This window comes from Podarcis gaigeae (genome assembly GCF_964106915.1).
Source record: "Podarcis gaigeae genome assembly, chromosome: 2".
In the NCBI taxonomy this organism is placed as follows: domain Eukaryota; kingdom Metazoa; phylum Chordata; class Lepidosauria; order Squamata; family Lacertidae; genus Podarcis; species Podarcis gaigeae.
The window spans coordinates 121,962,486-121,974,724 of NC_139679.1; the positions used below are offsets into that span (position 1 = coordinate 121,962,486).

Consider the following 12,239-nt stretch of genomic DNA (forward strand, 5'->3'; position numbering starts at 1 on the left):
GCCAATAGCTAGTTCGTTCTCCAGGACATCACCGAAGATGTCATTTTGTTCACCCAATAGAGCATCGCCTTTACTGGTTGGGCCAGTAAATATCAGCTCGTTGGCAGTGGCAGAGGGCAACCCAATGAAACAAAACAAAAACAAAGAGGGATTATTTCTTGCTGTTATGTACAGGAACAAATTCAACAAAGGCTTTTTTTTATGTGTCCAGGTGGAATTGTGGTTCACTGAGCCCAAAGGGCTCCCTGGCAGCCAAACTCGACTCGTTCTTGCATCCGCCAAAGACTCCCTCTGTGGCATCCATGCTGTTGACAAGAGTGTCTATCTCTTGAAACCCGAAGCTGAACTCTCCCCTCGGACTGTGAGTCTCAAGCTGCCTTTAAAACTGTCTTCAGGTAGAACATTTCCAGAGCTGTTTTCTCTCCTGCTCCACCATCACCCATTCTGCCTCTTTGGTGCCATTCTTACTACTATCATTACTATTGAGAGCCAGTTGGTGTAGTGGTTAAGAGCAGTAGTCTCGTAATCTGGTGAACCGGGTTCGCGTCTCTGCTCCTCCACATGCAGCTGCTGGGTGACCTTGGGCCAGTCACACTTCTCTGAAGTCTCTCAGCCCCACTCACCTCACAGAGTGTTTGTTGTGGGGGAGGAAGGGAAAGGAGAATGTTAGCCGCTTTGAGACTCCTTAGGGTAGTGATAAAGCGGGATATCAAATCCAAACTCTTCTTCTTATAATAATAATTATTTCAATTCATTACTCATCCTTCTTCTTAAGGTCCCAGGGAGGGCTACAACAATTAAAATACATATTTGATATTAAAACAATATACAGTGGTACTTCGGTTTTTTGAACGTCTCTGTTGACAAATGTTTTGGAACTCAAACGCTGTAAACCCAGAAATAAATGCTTCCGTTTTCGAACGCACCTCAGAAGTCGAACTTCTGAGGTGACTTCCTGTTTGAGTTTTCCATACGTTTTGAGGCTTCCGTATTTCAAACATTTCGGAAGTCGAACGGTCTTTTCGAACAGATTACGTTCCAAAACCAAGGCGCCACCGTATTGCACAATATTTTTAAAAGGTTAAAACAACTTAAAATTACAAAAGAAAATAAGGTAGCAGAGGCAGAAACATCTGGAGAGCCAAACAAACTTTGGAGAAACAAGCAATGGTTGGTTTGGTCAAATGTGGATCAGCCTGTGGTTAACTTGTGGTTTGTTAAACACACCATGGCTTCAGCTCAAACCAGGCCAATATAAGTCAGGCAGTTTGAACACCCTAAGGTGCTCTTGTACATACCTTACCTGGGAGTAAGTCCCAATTAACTTAGTGTGACTGAAATCTGAATAGACGTGTCCAAGATTGCACTGTAGGCTCCATATAAAAAGGCAAAGCATTATTTTGATTATAAGATGAGCTGAGGGTGAGGGATGAGTAGAACCGAAGAGCATTTCCACTTTTGAAAATGTGTGGGAAAACATGGAGCAGACCTAGTTCCCTGTGCCAAAAGTCAGCAATAGATGGTGGCACCTGGAATCAATTTGGCAATAGTGTAGAATTATGTATCTACACAATTTGGCAATTAGTGTAGAATTTTCCCCTCCCCTCCCTAGATAGGACAAGTGCTGGGTATAAAGGACTGGGGGATGAGCACCAGTATCAGAAGTATTGAAGCATTTTGGGTCATGCTGAATTGTGACTACATCATTTTCAGATTTATGACTTGCTTCCTGTGAAGAACCTCAAAGGCTATCCACATGATAACCCTCATTTGAACGAAATGGCCACTCGTCCCTGTGAGACAAGGAAAACAATTATTGTGGGTGGCATCCGCTACAGCCCTGATTCTTATACTTACGGTGAAGGGGACGCCTATGAAATTCTCAAGGTGAGCACTAAAGGTCACTGAAATACAGTGGTACCTCGGTTTCTGATCGTCTCCGTTGACAAACATTTCGGAATTTGAATGCCGAAACATCACCTTGCCGACAAAGGTCCATATAGTTAAAGCTATAGTTTTCCAAGTAGTGATGTATGGAAGTGAGAGCTGGACCATAAAGAAGGCTGATCGCCAAAGAATGGGTGCTTTTGAATTATGGTGGTGGAGGAGACTCTTGAGAGTCCCATGGACTGCAAGAAGATCAAACGCATCCATTCTTAAGGAAATCAGCCCTGGAAGGACAGATCGTGAAGCTGAGGCTCCAATACTTTGGTCACCTCATGAGAAGACTCCCTGGAAAAGACCCTGATGTTGAGAAAGATGGAGGGCACAAGGAGAAGGGGACGACAGAGGACAAGATGGTTGGATAGTGTTGTCGAAGCTACCAGCATGAGTTTGACCAAACTGTGGGAGGCAGTGGAAGACAGGAGTGCCTGGTGTGCTCTGGTCCATGGGGTCACGAAGAGTCGGACACGACTAAAAGACTAAACAACAACAACAACAATATATTACCACTTCTGGGGTTGGGGTTTTTTCTACTCAAAACATTTCAATGACTGTGGCAAAGCACTGGACATTCTAGCTAGCTAGAAAGAGAGAAACAGCGAGTCAGAATTCCACCTCACTACCATGCCTCTGAGGGACGTGGGTGGCGCTGTGGGTTGAACCACAGAGCCTAGGGCTTGCCGATCAGAAGGTCAGCAGTTCGAATCCCCGCAATAGGGTGAGCTCCCGTTGTTCGGTCCCTGCTCCTGCCTACCTAGCAGTTCGAATGCACGTCAAAGTGCAAGTAGATAAATAGGTACCGCTCTGGCGGAAAGGTAAACGGCGTTTCCGTGTGCTGCTCTGATTCACCAGAAGCGGCTTAGTCATGCTGGCCACATGACCTGGAAACTGTACGCCGGCTCCCTCGGCCAATAAAGCGAAATTAGCGCTGCAACCCCAGAGTCGGCCACGACTGGAGCTGATGATCAGCGGTTCCTTTACCTTTTCACCATGACTCCATATCAAACCTTTTGATGTACAAAATCCCCACCCCCACCCCGTCTATGCGCTATAAAATGTTTCATAATGGCTCCTTGGCTTTTTTTTACAGGACTTTGGCTTGAAAGTTTTCACGAGCACCAAGATACACAAGCCTCAGATATGCCAAGCCCAAAGACATAGTAAGAACTGGAACTGGGATGAGGGGGCCGAATTGCAATGATGATTAAAATACACTGGTCTTGCTATGTAAAGCCCTGCACAGCTTGAGATCAGGATCTCTGAACGATCACCTTGCCGTTTCTATCACTGTTTTCCAGATTTAAAGTTTTCACTGTATATATTTTAACAGTATCTTGTTAAGGGTGCAGAGAGGTGGCCCCTATTCCCCACGCAGACGTACAGTTCACAGGGAGGGGGGTGTAACAGTAAACCCCTCTTCACAGGGAACACTAGGAAGCTCTGCGAGGGGAATAAGGATCTCAGAATGCTTAACAAACTACACTTCCCAGGAGGCTGTGGGGTGGGGTGGAGGCACCATGGCTGTTTAAAGTGCTTCACGCATAAACTAACATGTTTTCATAACCTTCCGGGACCTTAGGGATGAAGGGTAGGCAATAAATTAAATCAAATAAACAACATTCATTAAGCAGTATGAATTATAAATTAAATAATTGATAGTTATTAGTAGTGGTACGGTGGTACCTCGGTTTTCCAATGTAATCCATTCTGGAAGACCGTTCGGCTTCTGGAACGTTCGAAAACTGAGACACAAAGGGCGTTCTGCAATTTCAATTGAGAAAATTGAGGAAAAAGCACTCAGCGGTATCCGTTCGACTTCTGAGGCACGTTCAGAAATGGAAGCGTTTACTTCTTGGTTCTCAGCGTTCGAAAACTGAAACGTTCAGCTTCCGAGATGCTCGAAAATCAAGGTACCATTGTACTGATCGTTTTGTTAGTTATTATTATTTCTTACTTTTTATTTTAACACTGGGGGGTAGGCGCTAAGTAGTGGCACAGAGCTGAATCATACATTCATGTTCCATCTGACAGAAAAATGAAGGGATGGCCAACATGACTGAGTAGGAAGAATACCTCCCGTGCTTTTTAGCGACGATAAGCGTGCGCAAGTCACTGCGCAGTTCAGAAGTCGGAACAGAGCTTGAGTGGATAGCTGTGGGCAATTTCCCCCTGAAAGACTGGTATTGTGTTTTGACACCAATTAATAATGTAAATAATATCCTCTCCTCTTAGCTTCCTTTGTACCTCAAGCTGGCTATGAATCAAGATATGCCCAGCCGATGGCGTATGTTAGTAGTAGTGCTGGTGCTGGTGGTGTCTTCCTCGATTCCCCTGAAGCTACGAAGCCTGCCAGGAGTTTCTTCCCTGAGACGTGGCTGTGGGAACTGGTCGTATTGGAGTAAGTGGTATTAAGTAGTGGGTTGACAAAGCAGACGACACAGAGATTTCTCCAAGTGGTTCTTTATAAGTAAGCTGGAACTGATCTGAACAGCAAACAGCTCAGCCGGCCTGCTTTTATAGGCAGCCAGCTGTCACATTGTAACAACAACAACAACCCAGGGTTTCCCGCCTAAATTAACTGACGTGGACCTGAGTGAAAACTATATACACAATACCCCTGGTGGCCAGGGTGAGAACTTCAATACATAACACCCCTCCCCATCGAGATAAGGCATTAGTTACAATCATAGTGGTTCCGTTATATACAGCAATACCCTTATTGGTTTCAGTAAGGTACAGAAACATATTAATTGACCCTATTCACCATACAGCTTTACATGTGCAGTTTGTCCGGTGAACATAGTCTTTTAAATAAGCTGGGTGCTTGGAAACCCTGCCAGACCGCCAAGGGCCAGTACCAGAGTCCGGGTGGCCACCCGATTCTGGCTGCGACCAAATGTGGCTTTGAGCCCGAGTTCCCTGGCTCCGCTACTGTCGAAGGAACCGCCGCGAGCGGACTCAGCGGACGGTCAGGCACGGCGGTGGTCCGAGTCTCTGGAGAGCCAGGCAGACCCACCGAAACGGCTCGGCTCGGCTCCATGCCCTCAGTTTGTGAGGAAGATGTAGGTGGAGCCTCGCCTTCCATTAGCAACCGTTCTTTGAGCCTTGGGGAGAGATGGGGACAAATGATGTGGCAGGGGCCGTAGGAAAGAGGTTTTCAGGCCCTGTACCCGCAGGCCTCAGGAAGGTTCACAACATAAAAATCAAAATACAGAAAACCCCCTCCCCAACAGCTATTAGACTAGTTCTTTAGCTACTAAGACACCATCAATATGTCAGTCAGCCAAAGAGGAATGCTTTTGCCTGGCTCTTGAAGGTGCATAATGAAGGTGGCAGCCGAACCTCCCTGGGGAGAGCATTCCGCAGACAGGGGGCCACTGCAGAACAGGCCCATTCCCATGTTGCCACCCTAGGGCATGCCTATTTTCACTGCAGGGTCATACCGCCCAACCTACTCGGGCGCCTGCCTCCTTCCCCAACCACGGGAAGCGTTTCTCCAGCTTAGAGGAGGAGGAGCGGTGCTCTTAAGGGGTCTCAGAGCCCTCCCACCTCCTTCCCAAAGAAAAGGTGGTGGAACTGTGTTCCGGCGAATTCCACCAGAAAACCCCCCACTTCATATAGGTTCTCCATCAAAGCATATACAGTGGTACCTCTGGATGCGAACGGGATCCGTTCCGGAGCCCCGTTCGCAGCCTAAGCAGAATGCAACCCGCGTCTGCAGGTCGTGATTCGCCACTTCTGCGCATGCGCGTGACGTCATTTTGAGCGTCTGCACATGCGCGAGCGGCGAAACCCGGAAGTAACCCATTCCATTACTTCCGGGTCACCACGGAACGCAACCTGAAAATGCTCTACCTGAAGCTACTTTAACCCGAGGTATGACTGTACAGTGGTGCCTCGCAAGACGAAATTAATCCGTTCCGCGAGTTTCTTCGTCTTGTGGTTTCTTCGTCTTGCGAAGCAAGCCCATTGACGGCTTAGCGGATTAGCGCTATTAGCGGTCTAGCGGCTTTAAGAAAAAGGAAACAAACTCGCAAGAACTCGCAAGACATTTCGTCTTGCGAAGCAAGCCCATAGGGAAATTCGTCTTGCAGAACGACTCAAAAAATGGAAAACTCTTTCGTCTTGCGCGTTTTTTGTCTTGCAAGGTACCACTGTACTATAATTCCCACTACATTAGTCTGACACGGTACCCCCAACAGCACCCTGGGTCTCTTGCAGCGGTAAACCCCTCCAGGGAGGCTACTGAGGGCTCCCACTCACCCCAACTGCTTGCTGAAAGGTGCTGTGGTGATCCACACTAACTCCCCCCTCTCTTTTGTTCACCTGTGTCCTTCAGCGGCGATTACTCAGGTACAGGGGTCCTCTTGGGTCACTCAGAGAAGGAGGGTGGTATCGTTCCAGGAGAAGTGACTATGCCTGTGACCATTCCGGACACCATCACCGAATGGCAAGTGGGAGCTTTCTGCTTGTCGCCAGACCACGGCATCGGCATTGCCCCGGTTGCCACCGTCAACGCCTTCCAGTTGTTCTTCACTGAGGTCACCCTGCCCTACTCTGTGGTGAGGGGTGAAGCATTCATAATGAAGGCCACTGCCTTCTCCTACCAGAAAAACATGATGAAGGTGAGGAATCCCCAAACTTGTCTCACAATTTTTTTGGGGGGGGGGAACCCTCTTTCCTTGGCATACGATTAGAATCTTGTGGGCATAAAATATATAATAATAATTGTTGCTGTAGTCTGGAGGGTTTTTTTGTAAAAAATATTAATAATAATAATAATAATAATAATAATAATAATAATAATAATAATAAAATTATGTATACCCCACCCATCTGACTGGGTCTCCCCAGCCACTCTGGGTGGCTTCCAACAAAATACTAAAATACAGTAGTCTGTTAAACATTAAAAGCTTCCCTAAAGAGGGCTGCCTTCAGATGTCTTCTAAAAGTCTGGTAGTTGTTTATTATTTCCTTGACATCTGATGGGAGGGCGTTCCATAGGGAGGATGCCACCACCGAGAAGGCCCTCTGCCTGGTTCCCTGTAACTTGGCTTCTCACAGTGAGGGAGCCGCCAGAAGGCCCTCAGCACTGGACCTCAGTGTCCAGGCAGAACGATGGTGGTAGAGACGCTCCTTTACAAACAATCAACAAGCAAACTAATAAAACAATTCCCATAAGTTCCCATGGACTCCCCTTTCCCCCTTTGCGGGTCCTTATCTTAACTTTTTCTCTTGCATCTTCCCTGTTAATCCAGTTCTATTAAATCTCTGATAAAACCACAGTCCAACATTTGAATGCAAGCGTTATTCCAGTCCTGCTAATAATTTTGATTGTTTACAATGATTTTTTTTAGGTAAATTACGTATTTTCCCCATTCCTTTTTGAAATTTTCGTCTTCCTGATTCTTAATTCTTCCAATCGGTTTTGCCATTTCTGCATAGTCCATCAGTTTAATCTGCCATTCTTCTCTAGTAGGGACTGTGCCTTCTTTCCATCTCTGGGCAAATAGCGTCCAGGCAGGAGTAGTCCTATGCATGAAAAGTCTCTTCCAGTCACTTGGAATATCGGCACCTACGAATCCTAAAAGAAAAGCTTCTGTTTTTTTAGAAAATGCTATTTTAAACATTTTTTTTAAAAAAAATCATTGTATTGTTGGAATTCAAGCCCGGTCAGAGGTATGTGCCTATCTGTTCAGGCACCGGCTGAATTCCTTAGACCTCCCTCCGGCGACTCCCGTCAGTGAAAAACACACGAGGTCCGTTCCGGCGATTTTCCTCAGGCTGTGAGAAAAACACACCAACTGCTTCTCCTCCTCCCTGCTCCCTGCATATCCCCAGGGAGGGGAATCAGACACAGACAGAAATGTAACTACATGCTTTATTCCTGTCTTTAGCAGTCATACAGTAAAGATGTCTGCTCTCTTCAACAAACAGAGAGAAAACTCCAAACTCCACCCATGTACATCCTGTACAGGTCATATAACACACACTGAGCTCATATCCTGTGCTCAATAAGGAGAATGGACTGCCCCTTCGTTTTCATGGCAACAGTCACATACTTCCTGTTTGGCTTTCCAGCCACAAGCAGCAGACTGAGCTGCTAGAGCCTTTGCTTTCTGCAGCATTGCTGCTTTAGAATAACATGTATATCATCTCCCAAAATTCTTTTACTACTTTACAAGTCCACCACATATGATAGAAGGTACCTTCTTTTTCCTTACATTTCCAGCACATAGGAATTAAATACCATCAGTACATCATTTTCATATAATTTTCTTTCAAAGAATAGCATGCTGTATACTTTAAATCCCAATTTCATAACCTATCCCATGCTACTAATTGTATAGGTAAAGGTAAAGGGACCCCTGACCATTAGGTCCAGTCATGGACGACTCTGGGGTTGCGGGCTTATCTCACTTTATAGGCAAAGAGAGCCAGTGTTTGTCTGTAGACAGCTTCCGGGTCATGTGGCCAGCATGACTAAGCCGCTTCTGGCCAACCAGAGCAGCACATGGAAACACCGTTTACCTTCCTGCCAGAGTGGTACCTGCCAGAGTGGTACCTATTTATCTACTTGCACTTTGATGTGCTTTTGAACTGCTAGGTTGGCAGGAGCAGGGACTGAGCAACGGGAGCTCACCCCATCGCAGGGATTCAAACTGCCGACCTTCTGATCGGCAAGCCCCAGGCTCTGTGGTTTAGACCACAGCGCCAACCGCGTCCCTAATTGTATATTATATCCAGAATGCCTCACCCAGTGTATCATTACTGATTTGACCTGTTCGCCTTTCGTACACCATTCTAATAATAATTTATACATTTTTGAAAGTAATTTAGTCTTATTTTCTATCAGCTCCTTTTTAAATTTAGAGGTTTCACTAAAGATACCTTTATTTTTGTCCTTCTTAAATATATCATTAAGTTGATGGTATTGTAACCAATCAGGTAGTAATCCCCTCTTATATCTTCAAACCTCTTTTTAGTTTCAACTCATGATCTGCTTCCATTAATAGTTCTTTAAAAGTTGCCCAGTCATTTCTCATGTTTATTTTCCACCCAGAGATATCGCCTTCAGTGGGGAAACCACCATGGTGTTTTTTGTTCTAATAATTTTTTTTTATTTCCCCATTACTTCATAAACCACTTTCCTTACTACATGGTTTAGGAAAGCTCTATGTACTTTAACCATCTCGTACCACAGATACGCATGCCAGCCAAATCTGTTATATTGGGCTAGTCTGGTGTGAGAGAGTGAGAGAATTTGTTAAGAGGAGTCAGTCAAACAGTTTAGATACAGTGGTGCCCCGCAAGACGAATGCCTCGCAAGACGGAAAACTCGCTAGACGAAAGAGTTTCCCGTTTTGGAGGTGCTTCGCAAAACAAATTTCCTATGGGCTTGCTTCGCAAGATGAAAATGTCTTGCGAGTTCCTGCGGGGTTTTTCCCCTCCCCCCCTTTTCTAAGCCGCTAAGCCGCTTATCTGCTTATCCGCTAAGCCGATAAGCCGCTAAAAGCCGCTAATAGTGCTAATAGCGCTAAGCCGCTAAGCCGTCAATGGGCTTGCTTTGCAAGACGAAAAAACCACTAGACGAAGAGACTCGCGGAACGGATTCTTTTCGTCTTGCGAGGCACCACTGTAATCAGTCAGAAGGTATTAGGAAGGCATAGGCCGGTAAAGAAACAAAAGTTAAGATACTATCTGAGAAACCATAAACTTGTTAATGTTTGTAAAATAAACTTGTTTTTTTGGTTCACTTTCAACAACTGACTGGACTCAGTGTTTTACCAGAGAGTAACTGGTGGATGGCAGCGGGAAGCAAGCACAGTGGTGGCACAGGGATCAATAGACTGTTAAATGTCCAGGGACCCTATGTGATCGCCACAATGACCTTCAAGATCTAAAACACAGAGGTGTGTCTGCCTCCTTCATTGTACAGTGAAGATACAGCCCTTTGCCCAGGCTCCTCGACAGCTTTTAGGACCCACCTTGTTTTTATGGCTCTAAGTGGTTTCAGATTGTTTTCTAATATCATTTATAATGCTGTAATCCACTCTGAGACCTTATGGGTCATCTGACACCTCTCATGGCTTTCCGAGTGTCAATTTGATCTCTTCCTGCTCCTCCTTTGAATTCTGTTTGTGGTGTTCTGCTTCCTTCCCACCGTAACTTCTTTCTGTCCATGGACAGGTCATCATGTCCCTGGCTCCATCCCCTGACTTTGAGGCCGTCCCTGTGGAGGAAGAGGCGCCTTCTTGTCTGCCTGAAAATGGGAGGAAAACCATCTCCTGGTTGGTGACGCCCAAGTCTCTGGGTAAGCAGCAACGCTTCACATCTTGGATTTGGTGGACGGGGTGGTGGGGTGGTGGTGATGAGGGTGAGGGTGAGAGGAAGAGGAGCAAGCCTGTCCCATCCTCATGTGGTAGGAAGACCATCTTCCTTCACCTTGGGTCAGGGATATAGGTGGATGGAGGGGACATTATGCCTAAAGCAGAGTACGGGTGAAGAACTTAATTCGTTCCAGAGGTCCGTTCTTAACGGTTCTTAACACTGAGGTCCAGTGCTGAGGGCCTTCTGGTGGTTCCCTCACTGCGAGAAGTGAGGTTACACGGAACCAGGCAGAGGGCCTTCTCGGTGGTGGCACCCGCCCTGTGGAACGCCCTCCCAGCAGATGTCAAGGAAATAAACAACTATTTTACTTTTTAAAGACCACTGAAGCCGGCCTTGTTTAGGGAAGTTTTTAATGTCTGACGCTGTATTGTTTTTAATATTTGGTTGGAAGCCACCCAGAGTGGCTGGGGAAGCCCAGCCAGATGAGCGGGGTATGTATAAACAAACAAACAAACAAACAAACAAACAAACACTACTACTACTACTACTACCACCAGAGGCGTGCTTTTGCTAATGGGGCCTGCCGCTGCACCGTTGGCAGCAATTTCCATTCTTATCCTGGGGCAAAGTTCTTAACCTGGAGCAACCACTTCCTGGTTAGCGGAGTTTGTAACCCAAAGCGTCTGTAACCCAAAGCTTCAGTAACCCGAGGTACCACTGTAATAATATTTATTTATTTATACATACATACAGTGTGGTGTAGTGGTTAAGAGCGGTAGTCTTGTAATCTGGCGAACCGGGTTCGCGTCTCCGCTCCTCCACATGCAGCTGCTGGGTGACCTTGGGCCAGTCACACTTCCTTGAAGTCTCTCAGCCCCACTCACCTCACAGAGTGTTTGTTGTGGGGGAGGAAGGGAAAGGAGAATGTTAGCCGCTTTGAGACTCCTTAAAGGGAGTGAAAGGCGGGATATCAAATCCAAACTCTTCTTCTTCTTCTTCTACATACGTACGTACATATGTACCCCGCCCATCTGGCTGGGTTTCCCCAGCCACTCTGGGCGGCTTCCAACAAAAAATTAAAAATACAATAAAACATCAAACATTAAAAACTACCCTAAACAGGGCTGCCTTCAGATGACTTCTAAAAATCGGATAGTTGTTTATTTCCTTGACATCTGACGGGAGGGCGTTCCACAGGGTGGGTGCCACCACTGAGAAGGCCCTCTGCCTGGTTCCCTGTAATTTCACTTCTCTCAGGGAGGGAACTGCCGGAAGGGCCTCAGCGCTGGACCTCAGTGTCTGGGCTGAACGATGGGGGTGGAGACGCTCCTTCAGGTATACTGGGCCGAGGCCGTTTAGGGCTTTAAAGGTCAACACCAATACTTTGAATTGTGCTCGGAAACGTACTGGGAGCCAATGTAGGTTTTTCAGGACGGGTGTTATACGGTCTCGGTGGCATTCCTAGTCACCAGTCTAGCTGCCGCATTCTGGATTAGTTCTAGTTTCCGGGTCACCTTCAAAGGTAGCCCCACATAGAGTGCATTGCAGTAGTCCAAGCGGGAGATAAACATAGCATGCACCACTGTGGCGAGGGAAGGTAGGGTATCAGCCTGCGTATCAGATGGAGCTGGTAGACAGCTGCCCTGGACACAGAATTGACCTGTGCTTCCATGGATAGCTGTGAGTCCAAAATGACTCCCAGGCTGCGCACCTGGTCCTTCAGGGACACAGTTGCCCCATTCAGGACCAGGTAGTCCTCCACACCCACCCGCCCCTGTCCCCCAAAAACAGTACTTCTGTCTTGTCAGGATTCATCCTCAATTTGTTAGCTGCCATTGATCCTTGAGGTATAATCCACAAGCCACACAGTGTTCTCAGGCCACTCTTATGCAAGGGGACAGGGCTTAGGGACACCCTGGAGGGTGCCTGGTTGGTGGTGACCCATAACAGGGTCTTTTCAGGGG

The 12,239-nt window shown here is 46.6% G+C and overlaps 1 protein-coding gene across 1 annotated transcript in view; it reads left to right on the plus strand.

Annotated features, from left to right (window-relative positions):
* LOC310836726 (alpha-2-macroglobulin-like) overlaps window positions 1-12,239 on the plus strand; it is a 62,213-nt gene that overhangs the window by 23,836 nt on the left and 26,138 nt on the right. The window contains exons 15-20 of the mRNA XM_083722482.1: window positions 212-361; window positions 1,714-1,887; window positions 3,035-3,104; window positions 4,177-4,342; window positions 6,284-6,569; window positions 10,135-10,258. Of these exons, the coding sequence (XP_083578608.1) occupies window positions 212-361; window positions 1,714-1,887; window positions 3,035-3,104; window positions 4,177-4,342; window positions 6,284-6,569; window positions 10,135-10,258 (970 nt within the window). The remainder of the gene's footprint in view (window positions 1-211; window positions 362-1,713; window positions 1,888-3,034; window positions 3,105-4,176; window positions 4,343-6,283; window positions 6,570-10,134; window positions 10,259-12,239) is intronic.